Raw genomic sequence first — 21,964 nt, 5'->3', positions numbered from 1 at the left:
AGAATTGATAAAAATCAATAAAATCAAATTCGGTTCAATTTAACCAGAACCTCGCTATCAAAAAGGAGGTAAAAAACGTAAAATTAACCGAATAGTGATCTATTTTTGCAAACAAAAAATGGTCGTTTTCAAAACCACTAAATCTTCAAAAAAAAAGGACTACCGTAAATAGAACTGCCACCAACACCACTACTGTCAGGGGGAATACTTATCCGACGGTAAATTGTTACCGGGCGGGAATACAAATTAATAAAAGCAGAACGAGATTCAAGGTTCATGCACAATAAAGAAACAAAATGAAGGACACAAGAACAGGAGCAGAAGTTTCCTTGCTCTCTAAAAATTGCAGACATTATCTTTAACCCATTCGAAATACAAATCATCGAAACATGGTTTAGGCGCAGAAACAATGTTTACCTAATATTAACAATAACAGAAAAAAGATCTCAAATAATCCTAAGCACCCAGCCAGAAGGTGTCTTTTCCTAAAGTTTTACAGACAACCTGGAAAAACGACAAATAAAACCATATCTACATCAACATTCAAACCCTACTTCAGGAGAGGCGATATAACCATGCAACCAATGAACATCAGAACATTATTAACACCGATTTATGCACACATGTATACACAATTCGAAAGATAAACTAATACCCTCAAGAGACTGACATTAACACCATATATAATGACAAACAATTTAACAACAATACTAATGTCAATTTATCACGAGTCTAACTAACTATTAAATGATATCATTGTATGAATTTTAAAATTTTGTTATTATTTAATTCATTTATGGACACTGTAGTTTGAAATATACACAAAACTGTGCTTCTTTGGTCAAAAGTGATTAAAAAAAATTGCTTCTACCATGCTTCTGTTTCCTGTCAAAATTGGTTTATGGGTACATCTGTTTACTATGAAGAAAGTACCGTCTTGAAAACTGTCTACCAGTTGTCAATTTTGCAGGGCAGCAGCTCAAATTTCACTACTTCAAGTTTATGCATAAATTAACACCCAGGCAAGTTGTCTGTACGATTGTTGTAACACTGTTCAACCAAAAACAATGCCCGACGGCGTTTTGAAGATAAACTCATTGTCAATCATTTGTGAAAATTTCAAAACAAAAGGTCAAAGCGTCTAGGAGCTATTTCTGAGTTCTGGGATGTGCACTAAAAAGAAGAGATAATTGCTAATTTGCATAACAGTAAGAAGTTTGCTAATTCTCATAATTAAAATGATTGTAACAGTTCCAAATTAAATGTATTATCGTTTTGTTAAAAGTTAAATACAGTGCATACTATGGAGATCCCGTCATTACTTTTTTCACCATGTTTCTTTTTTATTATTTATGTACAGCCTTGCTAAATCTTGTTAAGCATTCAAACGAGAGAATGTTTGCACCTGTTATTTATATTTTAAAATCGTTTTTTGAGTATCGTCCACTATTCACAATTCTACAAAATTTTAACAGTCTTTAGCCACGACTGTTTGGATAATGAAAAAAAAAAAAAAATCACTCCCAAGTGCCCACGAACCTGCATCTCTACCTTAAATCATTAATTTAAATCATTCAACTACCAACATCAAACAGACATATGACAACGTGAATAATTCTTGGCAGAAAATGGTGATTAATTATATTATGTACCAAACTGAGCTGTAAGCGAGTATTGATTTTATTCGGAAGAATGTCACGAATAAGGAGACACTGTCCTTGAATTTATATTAATCTATTATTAGATATGCCATGGTATGTATGATTAGTGTCACGGTAATTATTCATAATGCACCTACTTGGCCTGTCTTCGCGTTCTTCGTCGTCTTTAACGTTTCCAGACACTGTTGTTATAGATAGGGAATCTTGTGTTGTGTCAATGGGTAGTTGTCGAGCTATAGTAGACAACGTCGATATATCAGGCGACGTCGGAGTGACGGGTGACGTTGACATAAAATACGACGGGGACGCGCCCAACGATGTGTCAGTTGCAGGTAAAGGGGACAGGCGAGCAGATGGAGTGGGATGGTTTGTTTCGGGGAGTTCGGTACTATGTACTACGTTTGTCGTCGTTGTTTTCTGTATACTTGCCGTGGTAGTCTCCACCTTTGTCGTTGAACTCAGTCGTTGTGAGGACAGTGCCTGTAACCCAGGAGTAGAAGTCTTTAGTCGATGTATTTCCTCTTTCTCTCCATCATCATTTGTGACGTCTACAGACGAAGATGGCGTCGATTTATTCTGCATATCTGCAAAGAAATTATGTCATATAAAATAGAGCAATCTAAAGTGTTTCGCTACATAGGTGTGACGCAGGCATATATTAAAGAAAACAATTATTGAATATCAATTTAGTATTTGAATATTCACTATGTGGGAACTTTGATCTTTAGATATGCTCATTGTGAGCTAGACTGGCTAGTCGGGACTTATTTTTGTAATATAATTAATTGTCAATTTAGACTTTTTAATGTGATCGCGAAAAATAGCGTGCCAGCGAATGAAATCCCAACTGGACGCATCTGCAAGCGACACCTGCGTGGGAGTGAAAACCGGAGCGGAATCACTTCGGTGATTATGCTGATTAAAAGTGCGTTGACTAGCATTGACAACGAATCAGAGTGCAGCTGTATATGTCATATCTTATCTATGTTAAATCAACCTTTAAAAGGTCATGTCTACTCTCACACACCCAATGAATAATTAATAGCAGTCGAATGTCCGCAGATGCGTCCAATCGGGATTTCTTTAGCGGTCAGGTTAGTTTTCGTAAGTATGCTAAAAAGACTAAAAGAACAATTAATTATTTCTTGTTGTAAAACAAAAAAAGAAGTCAGAAGTCCCGACTTTGCCAGTCTAGTTGTCAGCCTAAACACATTTTTTACTGAATGCTAGCACATTCACGCACACATGTCTCTAAGCTGTTGTTAACATCTATCGCGAACTAGTCAACATGAAAAGTTGGGCCGAACAGAGTAACAATTACCATAATAAACAACATTAGGGACAGATCAAAATTAATAATTCTGAGTTGACTTGAATGGCGCCCTCAAATGTGTAAGTATCGGCCATTTGTTTTTATTTAGTGCTCGGTCTAGTGAAGTATGCCCTCAATGGCCGTGGCTGTACTTTCGTTTTTTTGTGGGGAGTGGTGGAGGTCTGGTACAGACGTACAATATATAAACATGGTGCCGTCGTTACGCTGAAATGGTGCTATAGTAAAATAAATGTGACGTTAACTTGTGAAGTTCTAGTAGTGTGGGTGATAATTGTGTCCTGTGTACATTTAGGTGTAGGTTGTATTGTAATTCGAAAGTGTGTTAACTTTATTTTAGATAAATGTTGTTCATGTTAAGTTAAGGATGAATTGATCTGTTTCTCTGAAGACTTGGATATAATACAAAATAATAAAATTTTTGTTGTTGTCATGATACCCGAGAATCGACAAGAACGTCAATTTTAATTTGGGTATATTGCATACAATCCCAACTGTTCATGCGAATGCTGAGTTGCAAATTTGAGAATGTAACTGAAAAGGTGCAGATGCAAATGAGACACTATTTTAATCGATTTAAATATTTTTAATTGAATTTGCATTGAATTGCACTGGTTCATTATGACACCACTGCGGCACAGTGTGTCTTCGAATTTCGTCAAAAGAAATACAGTATTTCACACGAGAGACGTATTACTTTTATTGAATCCTTCAGCGTCACTTGTTACTATGAAGTGATCAGTCCGAAAGTAATGTTATTTAAAAGCAATTAATTCCTTGTGAACATCCTATGCCATGCCATGCAAATAGCACATGTCTTTTTTTTCTACGGAATAATAATATTATCAGTACAGTACACTTACTTATAATGTAGAACGTTACGCCCGATGCAATGCCCAGAGTTACTAAAGTAACCACTAATCCAAGACCCCATACTTTAGCACGAGTCCGGATAGATCGATTTCGTTTCAGTGCATATTGTTTCCCTCTACTGAATGCAGGGTGAGAGAAACGCCGTGTTTCAATTTTTCCGTCTGGTGTTCCATATTGATAGATGGGATCCGTTGAGGTCGCGGATTGCCCGCTCCCAGTAGACAAGTCAGACCCCTGTGATACTGTGTCGAAAGACGGAGTTTCCATTGAGCTGCCCTATAACAAAAGAATAATATCAATTGGATATACGATTTGAATACGCGAGGACAGGTTCGAGAACGTAACAATATATGGTGGGTGGTGGTTAATTGTAGAAAAACCACCCCTAGGGCAGGCGTACCACGAGATTTAGACCAGTTTCACGACATGACACGAGCGATAGTGAGTGTGTGTATGAGATAAATTTGTTCAAATCGAGTGTTATAATCTGGCCCTGTGGTGGTTATTCCTACAATGTACCACCTTCATATTGCAGGCAATGATACAGAAATAGCATCAAAAGCATGTTCAAATTATATACATTACCCGAGACGTAGTACTTGAAACCGCTGTTAAATGAACCGGCCCATGAACTAGATACATCGATAATGGACACACGTAGCATAATTTAAAACAAAATACAGACGCCGTTCAGCGCCGTACGCTCGATTGCGTTTTGAGGATCAACAATACTCCCGGGGGAGGGGTCACTCTATATACCGTTACTACCCCATATGAGTTCCAAATTTAGCGGGGAAAAGGGGTGTTTTTCACCTTCTAAAGCGGGCCCGCGCGGGAGGCAAATAGGCCCCAAACTCACATGATTGCTGTGCACGCTGTAGGACCCTCTTGCAACAACCACTCCCAGACACCACCCTAGGCCATAGTTTGTTTGAGTTGATCACACCCCACTTGCATGAGTGAAAAAAAAAAACGGCAGAGAATGCCCGCAATAAGAGTAGGATGTTCTCAATATATGTCTGCAATAGGGGGTGTTTTCTTTTCTGCAATATATCTGCTCTAGGGGGTACTACATTTACATTGCGCCCGCAATAGGGGGTATGGTTTAGCAATGTGCTACCAGCCCTAGGGGCCTATTATTTTTTTTAGCAAGAACGCACATGGTGTAAGGTTTTAATACTCCCGGTTTCACGAGCCAACCATAGCAGACGGTAATTCTTCAAAACAGTTTTTCTCATGCCTTATTTTTGAACCTAAAATACTCGAGGATCACGTTTTTCACTATTTTATAATATTCAGTCATTAAATCTGAATAATTAGGATAAAAAAAAAACTATGTCCACCCGTAGTAGTTAAAATGCTGTTATTTGAGATATAGTTGCATGTTCACGAACTTCAGCCTCAAACGTGTGATTGATTGAATAGGTGACATGACAAGTTCATTCGTACATTTATGGTCATAGCAACGGAATTCATAAGAGGTTGAAGGTAACCTGTGGCAATAATACGAAATATTCTCGGAGGAACTTCAATCGCATCGCATAAGTACTACAATCGATTAAACGTTTTAAAATCTAAAAAGTATTGTTTTTGTAATGAGTCCAATTAGCGAAGTTTTCTGAATGAAGTATATAGCTGGAACAAACTGTTGTTAGATTATTTAAAACATACAACAAACTTTAAACTCTAGACGGCACGAAATGCCTAACCAGTGTATAAATTGGTGTGTTAGACTTATATGACATATTTGTTTTGCCCACTAAACGAGCGGTTCTTATAACGCTGCAGTTTTTGTCATAAAATAACCCTTAAGAAGTTTACTACTGTAATAATGCGCCAATTGCGAAAAAATAAAAACACAAACTAGAGATGTTGTAACATATTGGGTAGACTGTCGACAGTCCTCGCGCCTAATGTAATTGTGTTTCCTAGACATTCGAACGCCGAGGGCGTTTGACGGGAAATGCAAACCATTTCACGCGAGGAACATAAGTCCCGAGAGACTGTCCCCGTCTGCAGGTTTCTAGTTGATATGAATTATTCGAAATAAATATATTAACATAATGTATGCAAATTTATTCTAAATGACCCCCAGAATGCCTTAGCTGTTGACGTTAGTATGAACACAATGAATGCAGTCACTCCAACTAAAATAGCAAAGAAAACTATCGCCTAGAAGCAAGGAAAAACGTTCATTGTTTGTGGCAATCAAATAGAATTTATAAAAAACCGGAAGAAACGATTTCGTGGGATCAACAGAACTACAACATGCGAAGAAATTGAATTAGTTGTGGCAGAGACGATCGATCTACATCTTGCCAGTTCGTATGCGTGCAGAAAATGCGGACTGAGAGCGTCGACTCTGCATAAAAACATGGATGAGTTCAGGAAGAAATTTAAACAAACAAAGCGACAGTTATTGGAAAGGTCGCAGGCATTTTCCTCTAAGAGACCGACAACTGAAAGTGGGGGATCCCTGGTTTCGTCGAAACGAGTTCTTTTTGACAATACGAATGTCAACACGGCACGCTGACGCTGGTATTGTTTGCAAGAAATATCATGGTAGTCTAAACGTTCCAGCACTTTTTTTTATTGCATTCGTCAAGATTTGTTTGTTTCATGATATCAAAAACCGCTGATGAAAGTGATGAGATCGCGCATAGTACAGTCAAAACAAACTTCGCGTAAGTCGTGGGCGATCCTCGTAGTAAGCTCTCTCTGACCCTTTTCACGATTGGCCACGGTAAAATGATAAACATTTGCACGACTATCATTTGCATATGAAAGTACCTGGATCTGGTAAAAAATCTTACCAGTGAATTGCAGAACCGGACAGTAGGTCGTGCCTAACGGCACTCCATACTCCCTGTCACGGCGCTCGCAAATTTATTCACTCCTATTACTTTTATACACAATTTATTAATACTAAAAGATTACTATTACGACGACTGTCGACAGTCAACATATTGGGTTAAAAAGTGAGGAAAGGACTACGCATACGACGGCTACATACGTTTACGACATGATATAATATCATCCTGTTTTCATGTTCAAAAACAACTAATCTTAACAATTTTCTCGAAGTAGCTGCGTTGTAAAACCAATGTACGATAATAGCTGGACCGGACAATACTGTCAACGTCCAATCAAAACACTTTTTACACGACAATTAACACGCATGCATCAAGCCTAGTATGTATTGCATTGTGACTGGGCCATGCAATACTTGTGAGTTACTTGAAACAAATTAAATTCACTGTTGATGTTCTAATGAAGTTGCACGAGAGTAGAATAACAAGAGTTTAAATCGACAAAAAAGACCTATATAAAATATCCTCTCCATACCGAGAATCTTATTACTGAAAGAAGGGTGGCGTATTTTTAACTCCCAAAAAATTTATACATACAAAGTTCATTATAAGTTACATTGTTACTCGCATGTTACTCGATATGATGTTGACCCAACAATGCATAAATATAGAAGGTTCTATTATGACTAACGAAAAATGCATTGGCTAAAGCGGAGGAATCGTCACCTGCGCATGCGTCAGATGGCCATAGCGTGTCGCTGTTTACAAACACGCGTCTACCCATGAACCTTAGCGTTTTAGCGGGTGTTGTTTTCGTCGCTTGGAACTCAATTCTCGCGCGTGCGCAGGTGCCGACCTTCCCGCTTTAATATTCACAGACAATATTAGATACGCTTTATTTTGATGAGACATATTACTTTACTGAATTGTGTTTTAACTTTGATACTATTCTGCGAGATGGGTATACATTCATTTTGAAATTGAAGTTTAACAAGGTGATAAAGTTGATAATCGAAATATTTATTGAGCTGGAAATAACGAATTTCATTCAAACTACCAATCAGTCAATCAGCCAATCAGTGTCCTTGCTGTGCTTCATGGCAAAAACAAACCACCGAATAATGTTCATTTGTAGGCAATGGGGGAATCGATCCAGTATATTTATCAGTACTCTACCACTTGTTTAAGTTTGGTGAAAGAGTCTTGTGTTCACGGCAGAGTACACATTGTCCTGTGTGTTGCCAGAGTAAACACTCATCACAGTGTATTTTATAATGTTCCGTGATACTTATTCAAGTCTCGATCAATATAAAAATATCCACATACCACTTATGAATACACTTGGCAAGATATTTCGAGTTTTTGTTAAACACAACTCTGCAATTAAGAGCCCCATATATAGTACCAAGAATTAACATGAGCGAACAAACCAAGTAGTGGCGAACCTTGGCTGGCCGGCTTTCTCGTTCTAATGTTTGTCGTGGAAATACGGATGTTAAGCGATGGGTGGGATGGGGTCTACTGAACCACCTGTTTTGCAACGTTCCAAAACTCAAATTACTTCTTAGGAATTAGTATTTGTGGTGATGATAATGATGTGGTGATGATTTGCAGTGCAACGTTCTTCATTGCTCAAAACAATATCTTGGGTTCAAAATGCGTCTGTTCTCGACGATGATGATAATAACACGCACAATTTGACTCACTAGGTCTTCTCTCACCAAGGGGCATTGTCATTCCTATTATTATTTTATATGGTCACGTGATGACATGACATCTGTCACGCGCACTAGACGTGTTCACGTTTAGTTTGTAAAACTCACCAACAAACATCATCAAACATTAACACGTTCCGCTCAAGGAATTTTCAGGAATGAGGTGCAGTCTAATAGAACGCAATAACATGGAACATGGTCCCCAGCTACCACTGCATGTGAATAAGTTTCAGTAATATTGCCAGAGTAAAAATTGTAATTTGACATAGACATATATAGACATAGACAATTTTTTTCTAAAAATGTTGACATGGCGTATTTATTATGCTTGGCATGTCGCCCAAATCGTCGTCACTTAGCAATCAAACCATCAGCACGTTATGCTCAACGAATTTTCAGGAATGAGGTGCAGTCTAATAGAACGCAATAACATGGAACATGGTCCCCAGCTACGTCTCAGTAATATTGCCAGTGTATAAAGTGTAATTTAACATAGACATCAAGATTTCCACAGCCGCTACTATCTACAAGGAACATTATGTCACCTCACAATGAACTAAATCATGCGGGTAAGGTTTCAAATCAAATTAAGAACGTTATTTACATAAAAAAAAATGAAGAAATGTCACCAAAACATTCAAACATTATCTAGGTTTTAATCCTCATATTGTGAGTCCAGCGATCCGTGATGTCACCTTACGTTCATTCTTCAGTAGTCAGGACGCGACATTTAGCCCTACAGTTCTGATGTAACACGTGACTGAATGGCGGGAAACTCCCCACTTATGATAATTAGACGATAGTATTAAACATATAGGTGATACCAGGATAGTCGCACGCCACAATGAGAACGTGCATGTGTCAACGGATGATTATTTACTGGATTTTGAGAGACATTAAGGTAGCGAGACTATTATTTGTGTTGAAAATTATGATTTTCACATTTATGTATTAATTGATGAAATGCACTATAAACTTTCATGTGATAAAGTCAACATAACATAGAATGTCATGTAAGTTGGTTAAAATGTAGATTTTCTGAAGGGAAGCAAGGCAGCCTCAGTAGTGTTTTCCAAAATCAACAACACAGGTTTAATCTGTGTGCCTATAAGTTTCAAAGATAAACTCAAGGCAAAGCAATGTTAGGATGTGTTATCAGTAGCTATCTGACACACAAATAGTGTTTCCAAACATTTGAATGGTTTGTCTCCGCCCCTATTTGTTTCACAGATTAGTCATTTGCATATGAATGTGTCAGACACAAGGTCACACAGCCACTGAAAAAAATCATTGATTTTAGTGTTTTCATATGCCGAATTTATCCAATTATAGCTATCCCATTCCTTTATTTTTTTGGTTTCCAATAGCCTTACACATTTGGATGTCCCTACACATGTTAAAACAAACTTCGATGGGAAAACAAATTGATTGTGCCGATAAACAAGCTTGAAAATCTTTGCTGTTACTTCATGGACGTGTTCTAGGAGTTTATATTTTTCAAAATACAAGGTCTTTAACAAAAAATAACGTATACTTATTATCGTCAGATTAACACCAAATTTTCACAGCTTTAAGGTGACAGTGAGAGGAACTTGAATGTGTCCAGACAAACTATTTCATGGATTATTTACCAATGTGTTTGAGTTGGAGGCAATGCGACTAAAACAGTAATTGAAATTCATCACACTATTTTTAAAACGCGTTGCTTAAATAAAACTGACCAGACACATTCAATTTACCAGACTATTGAACAACTAGGAAAAATGAAAAAAATACTTCTTATCGCCAGCATAAATGCGTAATTATTTTTTTTACAGAAAAAGTAATTTCTCACCTTTGGCTGAGTAACGCGTCGTAGAATGCAGATACGGGCATGCAAAATACACTTGTGAAAAGCTTGAAGTCTGGCGATTCTAAAAATATATACTTTCCCGGGTCTATTTGTAGTCATTTAGTCACAATTAGAAGATGAAAACAAGTATGCAAATAATAGTCCCGCTACCTTAATTTGAAATTTTAGTGGATAAAATAGAGTGTAAAAGTCAACGACTGTCAACTTACATAATTATTCATTATTAAAAACATAATTTACCGAGTTTTTATAAATCAAAAATACCAAACAAAATGGGAAAAACAACTACGACAAATTTAAATATCGAAATGAGGTCATTAATATTCACAGACAATATTAGATACCTCTATTTTGATGGGACATAATACTCTACTGAATTGTGTTTTAACTTTGATACCATTCTGCGAGATAGGCATACATTCATTTTAAAATTGAAGTTTAACAAGATGATAAAGTTGATAATCGAAATATTTATTGAGCTGGCAATAATGACTTTCATTCAAACTGCCAATCAGTGTAATTGTTGTGCTTTATGGCAAAAATAAACTACCGAATAATTGTAGGCAATGAGGGAAACGATCCCATATATTTATCACGACCCTACCACTTGTTTAAGTTTGGTGAACGAGTCTGTCGTTCACGGCAGAGTAAACATTGTCCTGTGTTTTGACAGAGTAAACATTCATTGCAGTGTAGTTTACAATGTTCCTTGATGTTTATTTAAGTCTCGATCAATATCAAAATGTCCACATACTACTTGGCAAGATATTTCGAGCTTTTGTTAAACACAACTCTGCAATTAAGAGCCCCATATATCGTACCAAGAATTAACACGAGCGAACAAACCAAGTAGTGGCGAACCTTGACCGGCCGGCTTTCTCGTTCTAATGTTTGTGGTGGAAATACGGATGTTAGGCGATGGGTGGGATGGGGTGTACTGAACCACCTGTTTTGCAACGTTCCAAAACTCAAATTACTTCTTACGCATTAGTATTTGTGGTGATGATATTGATGTAGTGATGATTTGCAGTGCAACGTTCTTCATTGCTCAACACAATATCTTGGGTTCAAAATGCGTCTGTTCTCGACGATGATGATAATAACACGCACAATTTGACTCACTAGGTCTTCTCACGCTAAGGGGCATTGTCATTCCTATTATTATTTTATATGGTCACGTGATGACATAACATCTGTCACGCGCATTAAAACTCATCAACAGACATCATCAAACATCAACACGTTCCGCTCAACGAATTTGCAGGAATGAGGTGCAGTCTAATAGAACGCAATAACATGGAACATGGTCCCCAGCTACCACTGCATGCGAATAAGTTTCAGTAATATTGCCAGTGTGAAAAGTTAATTTAACATAGACATAGACATTTTTTTTTCTAAAAATGTTGACATGGCGTGTCTATTATGCTTGTCATGTCGCCCACATCGTCGGCACTTGGCAATAAAAACGTCAGCACGTTCCGCTCAACGAATTTTCAGGAATGAGGTGCAGTCTAATAGAACGCAATAACATGGAACATGGTCCCCATTTACCACTGTATGCGAAAAATAATATTGCCAGTGTATAAAGTGTAATTTAACATAGACATCAAGATTTCCGCAGCCACTACTATCTACAAGGAACATTATGTCACCTTACAATGAACTAAATCATGCGGGTAAGGTTTCTGTACCGTTTAAGAGTTCATCGACTTCAAATCGAGAACGTTATTTACATAAAAATGAAAAAAACGTCACCAAAACATTCAAACATTATTTAGGTTTTATTACTCATTTTGTGAGTCCAGCGATTCGTGATGTCACCTTACGTTCATTCTTCAGTAGTCAGGACGCGACATTTAGCTCTACAGTTCTGATGTAACACATGACTTGATGGCGGCAAACTCACCACTCATGATAATTAGACGATAGTATTAAACATATAGGTGATACCAGGATAGTCGCACACCACAACGAGAACGTGCCTGTGTCAACGGATGACTATTTACTGGATTTTGAGACATTAATTTGAAATTGTGGTGGAAAAAAAGCGTGTAAAAGTCAACGACTGTCAACTTATATAATTATTAAGTATAAATACATAATTTACCGAGTTTCTATAAATCAAAAATACCAAACAAAATAGGAGAAATAACTACGACAAATTTAAATATCGAAACGAGGTCATTAAAGAGAAATGTACAGTAATTGAGTATCGTCAATGCGCTGAAATTTTACAAAAAGAACGCGATACTTTGTGGGTAAAACATATGGTGTTTTGCATTTGAAACGTTTACAATAGTGTTGAATTGTGATTGAAGTTACGATGGTCGTGATATGTTCGAATACAGTGTGATGCATACAACGCGAGTAAAATACACTATTTTTTGTAATATTAGAATGCGCTGCTAGCCGACTTTGGCATTTTAAGCATATTCTACGTTAGTGAGGTTTAGTCTTAGTCTACTGCAACAGCAGTGAAAGGCGTCGGGGAGCTAGTATTTACATGGCAAACAAGATTAGTATCAATATTGTTCACTGTAACCGGATCTTGGTTGACGCCCAGTGCCAATGAAAGCAGCAAGTAACGACGGTCAGCACTCACCACCTATTCCAACGAGAGATAAAACTACCCACAGTAAAAGCAATAAATACACAGTAAAGCTTACCTCAGTCCCACTAACAACCAAATTGTCTATGGTGCCACAATTTAATGGTCATTCACCAAAAAACGGTATACCACGTCCACTTCAAGACCGAGGTATTTGAGTGACCACTGACCGAGTGTCAAAAATCACTCGAACGAGAAACACTTTTGTCTTGTGGCGTACTTAAAGCAATTATTTGTGATTGTTTCCTCATTCATTTGCATGCCAACTATATTTGATATACCTTGCATTCATGAAAGTACGGTACAATTCGTTAATCGAGTGCTTTTACCCGTTAACTTTTTTTGTTCTAGCGTGAACCTTGACTAGTTTGATATTTAGGCTGATATTACTGCGACATATCCCTTCTTTCGAATCTAAACCATGCTGTAGAGTCTTATTTATGGGAATTGACTTGAAAAGTTTTGTCGAGTTTCGACTCTGATATCACATCGGGATATGAGTCAGTGTATCTAATATATTGAAATATTGTTATTAGCCTGATTTGTTAACATTTTCATGCCATATTTTTTTAAGTTGGTAAATGTTGTTTTTGTTTTGCAAAATTAAGAATTGCATAACCCCTTAGACACAAGAATCATGTCACGTATAGTCGCTTAACCTTTTTTCACGTCATTGGGATAATGTTACATTTTAATATACGGAAAAAAGGATTTGCCTCCGATTTATATCAAGATTCAGTGTATCCGTTAACCCATTAATTACGACAAGGAAATAACAATGTGATATACAATCGATAACAAAAATAAAGACTCGTTACAACACTACATAACATCAGGTTCTCAGTTTAATAGTATGTTGTCTTACTTCAGTCGTCGTAAAAGTGCACGTTCGAATTTCGTGTAAACAAATATGAACGATGTTTGCTCCGTTGTGTACGTTGCCCTAGACACATGCAAAACACAAAGCGTACGAATACAACGAAATAAAGTCCATGTATTTGCAAGTCGTAATCAAAAACATTCGGAATAGGTTTACAGTGTACTATGTTTGAATGTGAAATAATTATTTTAATGAGTATAATACTATAATATTAATACATTACGTCCAGACATTGTTAATTAAAAACAATCACTCCACTGTTTATTTATTTATTTATTTATTTATTTATTTATTTATTTATTTATTTATTTATTTATTTATTTATTTATTTATTTATTTATTTATTTATTTATTTATTTATTTATTTATTTATTTATTTATTTATTTATTTCAGTCTCCTGCAAAACAAACCACAAGTACATTTTCTGAAGAAGAGAAATACGCGATAACGGAGAGGTATTACTAACAGAATATACATACATAGTGTACTCACTATGCTACTCACTATCGCTGGTGTAGCAGCGGAGGCGGGGGTACCCCCTCCAGGAAAACATGTGGGGGTGTCGCCTGTTTAAAATCTAGCTGAAAACCAATGTTTCAGCAACATTTTCCCTTCAAAATACAGGAAATAGCGTTTCAGAGGGTCCAGATTTCCAAATTAGTAAAGGGGAACACATGCCATCGCCCCCCCACACACTAAGGTCGTGGCTTCGGCGCAAGAATGGTGAGCAGATCTCGCCCCAAATGCAAAACTTCGTGCCACCGCCTCTGTGTAGATCATCTCACGCACGTTCAAGATGACTGAATACTTGCGCATCTACTTGGGGTTTCGTATAGTGTTAACTTTGCTAAACCTAGTTGCTCAAAACCATCACATCAAAAAGTAGCTACATCAAATTTTAAATAAATGACACTATCCAGCCATATTTATTGACCAGAAAGTTTTTAAACCAAGTAAAATATACAAAATGAATGTTGACAAAACCCAAAATAGATGCACAAGTATTATTTACACTCTTATGCAATAGAGCGCCGACCCAAAATACACGCCAAAACCATTTTCTTTAAATAAACGTTCATTTCTATAAGGTAATGTTCTAAAAATGTGCTTTAGTTTATTTTTACAAGTTTTATACGAGTTTCGCGTGTTTAAGAACCGACCAATACAACCACACCCAGGATTACCTTTGTGCACACTTTTGCTACCACGGTTGACTACTACTATCACCTCCCTTTTTTCACGTTACGTTGTTGTTAAATTATTATTTCCTACACTAACAACAATAACACAAGCAATATTTAGGTTTGTGGGTCGCACATGCATAGCGATTACGAGGTTGTAGCCTGGGCTGAAGAAAAACATCAAATGACTCCCAGGTCCCAGTGAATATTTAAGATAGTTACACTGGATACAAACTAGCAGCCTGTCGGCCGATATAGCTCCGCTGTTTGTGATGCATGCTCTGAAAGCAATGACTAAGAAGAAATTTAAACTTAATGCTAGCTGCTTTAATATCGCAAGATAACAGTATGGTGGGCGGTGATTAATTGTAGAAAAACCACCCCTAGGGCAGGCATACCACGAGATTTACACCAGTTTCACGACATAATACGAGCGATAGTGAGTGTGTCTATGAGATAAATTTGTCCAAATCGAGTGTTATACCTATAATGTACCACCTTCATATTGCAGATAATTCCATCATACAGCAATAGCATCAACATCATGTTCAAATGTTATATTGTACACGAGACGTAGTACTTGCAACTGTTTAAAAAAAATCGGCCCATGAACTTGGTTCATCAATAAATGATACACAAAGGCCTATATAAAATATTCTCACCTTACCGATAATCTTAATACTGAAAACGGGGTGGGGTACCACTTGCGAATACACTTGGCAATATATTTCGAGCTTTTGTTAAACACAACTCTGTAATTAGAAGCCCCATATATCGTACCAATGATTAACACAAGTGAACGGAAATACGGATGATAAGCGATGGGTGAGGTGGGCGGTTGGTGGTTGGTCTACTGAACCATCTGTTTTGCAACGTTCAAAGATGATGTGGTGATGATGATGATGATGATGACGATGATGTGGCGATGATTTGCAGTGCAACGATCCTCAGTCATTTGCACAAAACAATATCTTGCGTTCAAAATTAGTCTGTTCTCGATGACGATGATAATAACACGAACAATTTGAATCAATAAGTGTTCTCTCACCAAGGGGCATTGTTATTCATATTATTATTTTATATGGTCACGTGATGATATAACATCTGTCACGCGCACTAGACGTGTTCACGTTTTGTCTGTAAAACTCTTAGAATAGAAATTAAACGTGAGCAACATTATCTAAACAATACTTTTTTTCTAAAAATGTCGACATGACGTAATTATTATGCTTGGCATGTCGGCCACAGCATCGGCACGTAGCAATAAAAACATCAACACGCTCTGCTCGACGAATTTTCGGGAATGAGGTGCAGCCTAATAAAACGCAATAACATGGACCAGTTACCACTGCTTGCGAAGAAGTCTCAGTATTGTTGCCAGTGTATAAAGTGTAATTTAACATAGACATCAAGATTTCCGTCATTATGTCACCTTACAATGAACTTAATCACGCGGGTAAGGTTACTGTTCAAGTGTTCAAGAGTTCATTGACTTCAAACCGAGAACGTTATTTACATAAAAATGAAGAAATGTTACAAAAACATTCAAATATTATCTAGGTTTTAATCCTCATATTGTGAGTCCAGCGATCCGTGATGTCACCTTATATTCATTCTTCAGTAGTCAGGGCGCGACATTTAGCCCTACAGTTCTGATGTAACACGTGACTGAATGGCGGAAAACTCCCCACTTATGATAATTAGACGATAGTATTAAACATATAGGTGATACCAGGATAGTCGCACGCCACAATGAGAACGTGCATGTGTCAACGGATGATTATTTACTGGATTTTGAGAGACATTAATTTGAAATTGTTGTAGATAAAATATAGTGTGTTTACCGAGTTTCTATAAAAACTAAATATTATCTACAAAATTTACAAAAATGGAACAAACAACTACGACAAATTTAAATATCGAAATTAGGTCATTATAGAGAAAGGAACTGTTACAGTAATGGCCATTGAGTATCATCAATTCGATGAAATTTGACAAAAAGAGCGTGATATTTTGTGGGTAAAATATACTGTGTTTTTGTATTTAAAACGTGTACAATAGTGTTGAATTGTGATTGAAGTCACGATGGTCGTGATATGTTCGAATACAGTGTGACGCATACAACGCGAGTAAAATAAACTATTTTTTGTAATATTAGAATGCGCTGCTAGCCGACATTGGTATTTTAAGCATATTCTACGTTAGTGAGGTTTAGTCTTAGTCTACTGCAACAGCAGTGAAAGGCGTTGGGGAGCTAGTATTTACATGGCAAACAAGTATCAATATTGTTCATTGTAACCGGACCTTGGTTGACGCCCAGTTGCAATGACAGCGGCAAGTAACGACGGTCAGCACACACCACCTATTCCAATGAGAGAGAAAACTACCCACAGTGAATACTGTAAATGCACAGTAAAGCTTACCTCAGTTCTATGGTGCCACAATTTAATGGTTATTCACCAAAGACGGTATACCACGTCCACTTCAAGACCGAGGTATTTGAGTGACCACTGACCGAGTGTCCACTATCACTCGAACGAGAAAACACTTTTGTCTTGTGACGCACTTAAGCAAAGAATTTGTGATCGTTTCCTCATTCCATTTGCAAGCCAACTATAATTATTATACCTTGCATTCGTGAAAGTACGGTACAATATGTTAATCGAGTGCTTTTACCCGTGAACATTTGTTAGTCTAGCGTGAACCTTGACTAGTTTGATATTTAGGCTGATGTTACTGCGACCTATTCCTTCTTTCGAATCCAAACCCTGCTGTAATGTCTCACTTCGTTAACTAGAGTCTTATTTATGGGAATTGACTTGAACAGTTTCGTCGAGTTTCGACTCTGATATCAGATAAGGATATGAGTCAGTGTATCTAATATATTGAAATATTGTTATTAGCCTGACTTGCTAATATTTTCATGCCATATTTTTTTTAAGTTGGTAAATGTTGTTTTTGTTTTGCAAAATTAAGAATTCCATAACCCCTAGAAACAAGATTCATATCACGTATGGTCGCTTAACCTGTTTTCACGTCATTGGGATAATGTTACATTTTAAAATACGGAAACAAATTATTTTTCTAAAATTTTACAAGATTTGCCTCCGATTTAGATTAAGATTCAGTCTATCCGTTAATCCATTAATTACGACAAGGAAATAACAATGCGATATACAATCGATAAAAAAGCTCGTTACAACACTACATAACAGCGGGTTCTCAGTTTAATAGTATGTTGTCTTACTTCAGTCGTCGTATAAGTGCACGTTCGAATTCCATAACCCCTAGAAACAAGATTCATATCACGTATGGTCGCTTAACCTGTTTTCACGTCATTGGGATAATGTTACATTTTAAAATACGGAAACAAATTATTTTTCTAAAATGTTACAAGATTTGCCTCCGATTTAGATTAAGATTCAGTCTATCCGTTAACCCATTAATTACGACAAGGAAATAACAATGCGATATACAATCGATAAAAAAGCTCGTTACAACACTACATAACAGCGGGTTCTCAGTTTAATAGTATGTTGTCTTACTTCAGTCGTCGTATAAGTGCACGTTCGAATTTCGTGTAAACAATTATAAATGATGCTTGCTCCGTTGTGGTCGTTGCCCTAGACACATACCAAACACAAAGCGTACGAATACAACGAAATAATGTCCATGTATTTGTAAGTCGAAATCAAAAGCATTCGGAATAGGTTTACAGTGTACTATGTTTGAATATGAAATATTTATTTTAATGAGTATAATACTATAATACATAACGTCCAAACATTGTTATCGTTTCATATCGTCATGAAATTACCAAATCTGACAGAGATTCAAGGTACCTGCAAATAAAGTTACAAATTAAGCAATTGGATTAGCAGTTTTCCAAGAAGAAGTTGAAAATAACGTTTTTGACCAAAAATGACAAAGATATTCACTAAAACTGGAGAATTGAAGATATCGTCATGAAATTAATAAATCTGACCGAGATCCACTCATGGTACCTACAAATAAATTTACAAAGCAATCAGGTTAGAGGTTCCAACAAGAAGTTGAAAATAACACTTTTACGAAAAATGACATAAATATTCACTAAAATTGGAGATTTGAAGATATCATCATGAAGTTACCAAATCTGACAGAGATTCAAGGTACCTACAAACAAAGTTACAATTGGATTAGCAGTTTTTCAAGAAGAAGTTGAAATTAACGGTTTTGACCAAAAATTACAAAAATATTCATCAAAATTAGAGAAATGAAGATATCATCACGAAATGAACGAATCTGAGAGAGGTCCACCCAAGGTACCTACATATCAAGTATCAAAGCATTTGGGCTATCGGTCGAAGTCAAAAATAAGCATTTTTGACCAAAAATGACCAAAATATTCGCTATAAATAAGACAATTGAACATTTCCACACGAAATCAACAAATCTGAGAGAGAACCACCCAAGGTAGCTTCCTAGAAAATTTCACAGCTATACAGTTTGTGGTTTATAAGAAGTCGAAAATGTAAAGTTGACGACAGCGACGACGACGGCGACGACGACGGCGACGACGGACGCCGACGGACAGCCAGTAATACTATAAGCTCCGCTCAACTTCGTCGACAGCGGAGCTAAAAATATCAACTCTGTGAACAAAATATACGACAACATTAAACGAAATGGTTAACCTTATCAGGTGCAATCAGACAAAGTGATTAACTATTTTTAATAGTTGTTTAGGACTACGATTACCAAATATTATCTTCAATATATCATACTTATCAGTCCGAGCAGCGTTTATTTATTTATAAAGTGGTTAGCAGTCGAATAACACATTGTGGCGACAAGCTAATACAATTAAATGTTTATGAGGTGGGTGCTAGTGTGCCCAAATGTCTTAACATAATCCTATGAAAACCTTCCCTATAAATCACAGACATTATATATTTACACCACGACCCTTGTCGCATAGTGCGGCTAAGAGCAGCAGTGCTTAGCAACCAGCGTATAGCATTTTATGTTGCTGTGTATATTAGGTAAACGTCAGCGCTTTCACTATAATTCATTCGCCAAATATCTACCAGCCAAGTCACTGTGTGAAAAGAAGCTACGTAGGTATACTACTCAGTGTTTATATGAATAAAGCTTCGCTGACGTAATCATACAGACACATCACGTGACCCTGAAACCCGCAACAAGTCATTGTGTACAACTTACCATCATGATTACGAATAATTACCCCATGACGCGTTAATTTGAAAACTACAGGAGTTGTAATTCAAATATCAATCTAGTCATTAGTAATATCGTACAAAAATATTTAATTGAGCAAATTCATTAATCGTAGAAACAATTGACAGAACTGGGCTAAGTAAATGTAATAGAAGTAGAATGAAAACATAATTCAAATTTCAGTAATGCATTCCATTTTATTTAAGACTAATGTATTGTTGAAACTAGGTTTCAATAAAAATTAAATAAAAGGTTACTTCTGGCCCACTAACCAATATGTTCGAGATACTAGTGTCAGGTTATTGGCGTACGTGCAGAACATGGGACTGGAACAAGCGAACGTTAGTGGAAGGTAACAAGGTCACCCATGCAGTCAGATTATTTACAACCATTTCGCTATGAAATCTTTGTTCTAAAACGTCACGCTTGTAGGATCGTTTACGCAGGCATATTATTCAACAGTATTGGCGAGTCTCGCCACTTTCCCCAATTGAACGGCTTATTTAAATATGAATGCACATACACAGTCTAATGTTGCAAGATAATTAGAGTTCAAGCCAATATGTCTCGCGGTACATTATTTTGTCACCATCTGGCTCGTCTTCCATTATTTATTTAGTTGAGTTTTTAGTATAAATTACCTGCTAATTCAGGTTGATGGAGTCCGACCTGGTTCATTAAATTTGATGAATTATTACCGGCTTATCAAGAATAATTCATTCATTCAAACACACGTTAATTGTGGATACTAAACGCAGAAACTGAGATATATTAAATGCAGTACAATTACGGATATTCATTTGTCGCTATTCGTACTTTATTGGTCAAAATATCACGTGACATTGGGCAGGCCGAGCGTAAGCGAAACTTGTTTTGGAATATTCAACAAGTGAGTGGCAATCATTAGTTTCTAGTCAAAACATTCGTTTATTGCACTCAAAAATTGTAAGTACTCAGCCAAGCTCCCTATCGAGTGTTAAAGTCAAAGAAAGAAATTGGTTTTGATTTTCGTTAGTAATCCGTTTAATATGGCTAAGTATATAATGACGTGGCGGCCCGAACAGCATACACATATACAGGGTTATTTTTTTCACAGTTTCACCGCTACTGATCGCCGATTAACTGTCACTTTGCGTAAAGACCAGTGATGTAAGTGACCCAGATTTTAGTTAAAATGCTCAGCACTAGAGGGCGCTGTTTGACCTGGATGAAGCAATATTGTTACAGTGAAATATTGATGTGCCCTAACATTTTTTTCAGCTCGTTACGATGGAATCAGTAAACTTATGAAAATGAATTTTGGCACAGTTTCCATTGAAAAGACGATTCTATCAATTCTACGTAATCACCTTCCTGTATGCAAATAAATAGTTAGCGCGAACAAAATTCTACAGGTGTCATGTAATGAATCTACCATTTATTTATTTACGTACATGTCCGCTAAACTCCGTAATACGCATTTCATAGAAATCACATTATCAGGACAGTTTTAAAATTCGGGTAATTTGTTGTCTTCCCAGCTACTTTAATGTTTTATAAATGATAGAAATATTAAACCTTGCGTACACTAAATTTAAGTGAGACACAATTGCCATAGTAAATACACATCGAACTATTTCTAGCGTTAATTGTGAAAAAATACCGTATAAGATCAGATAATTAACTCGTTTATTGAAAATAGATAAATAAATTATGAATTGAGCATTCACGAGAATTCAGTAATAACCGTAGTATATTCATGAACAGGAATGCAATTCATATCCTGTGAAACAAAACGCTCTGCGTTTTAAAATTTGAATTGTTCAATTAAATATGCAAATTGGCGTATTAATG

The 21,964-nt window shown here is 36.6% G+C and overlaps 1 protein-coding gene across 2 annotated transcripts in view; it reads right to left on the bottom strand.

Annotated features, from left to right (window-relative positions):
• The window catches only part of LOC100372484 (uncharacterized), a 37,925-nt gene extending 20,406 nt beyond the window's left edge, over window positions 1-17,519 (bottom strand). Inside the window, exons 1-3 of one of the 2 annotated variants that reach the window (XM_085508016.1) lie at window positions 17,335-17,519; window positions 3,855-4,140; window positions 1,799-2,245 (exon numbers count right to left, since the gene is read on the bottom strand). In XM_085508016.1, the coding sequence (XP_085364142.1) occupies window positions 1,799-2,245; window positions 3,855-4,131 (724 nt within the window). In that variant the 5' untranslated portion in view covers window positions 4,132-4,140; window positions 17,335-17,519. Of the gene's footprint in view, window positions 1-1,798; window positions 2,246-3,854; window positions 4,141-12,907; window positions 13,017-17,334 lie in introns of those variants that run through there. The other variant, XM_085508017.1, reaches the window with a different exon arrangement.
• Window positions 17,520-21,964: the final 4,445 nt, after the last annotated feature.

Source organism: Saccoglossus kowalevskii, chromosome 14 (genome assembly GCF_978046115.1).
Source record: "Saccoglossus kowalevskii chromosome 14, keSacKowa6.1, whole genome shotgun sequence".
Lineage (NCBI taxonomy): Eukaryota > Metazoa > Hemichordata > Enteropneusta > Harrimaniidae > Saccoglossus > Saccoglossus kowalevskii.
Note: the sequence above shows the minus strand (reverse complement) of the source record. Positions and strands in the feature narration are given on the sequence as shown.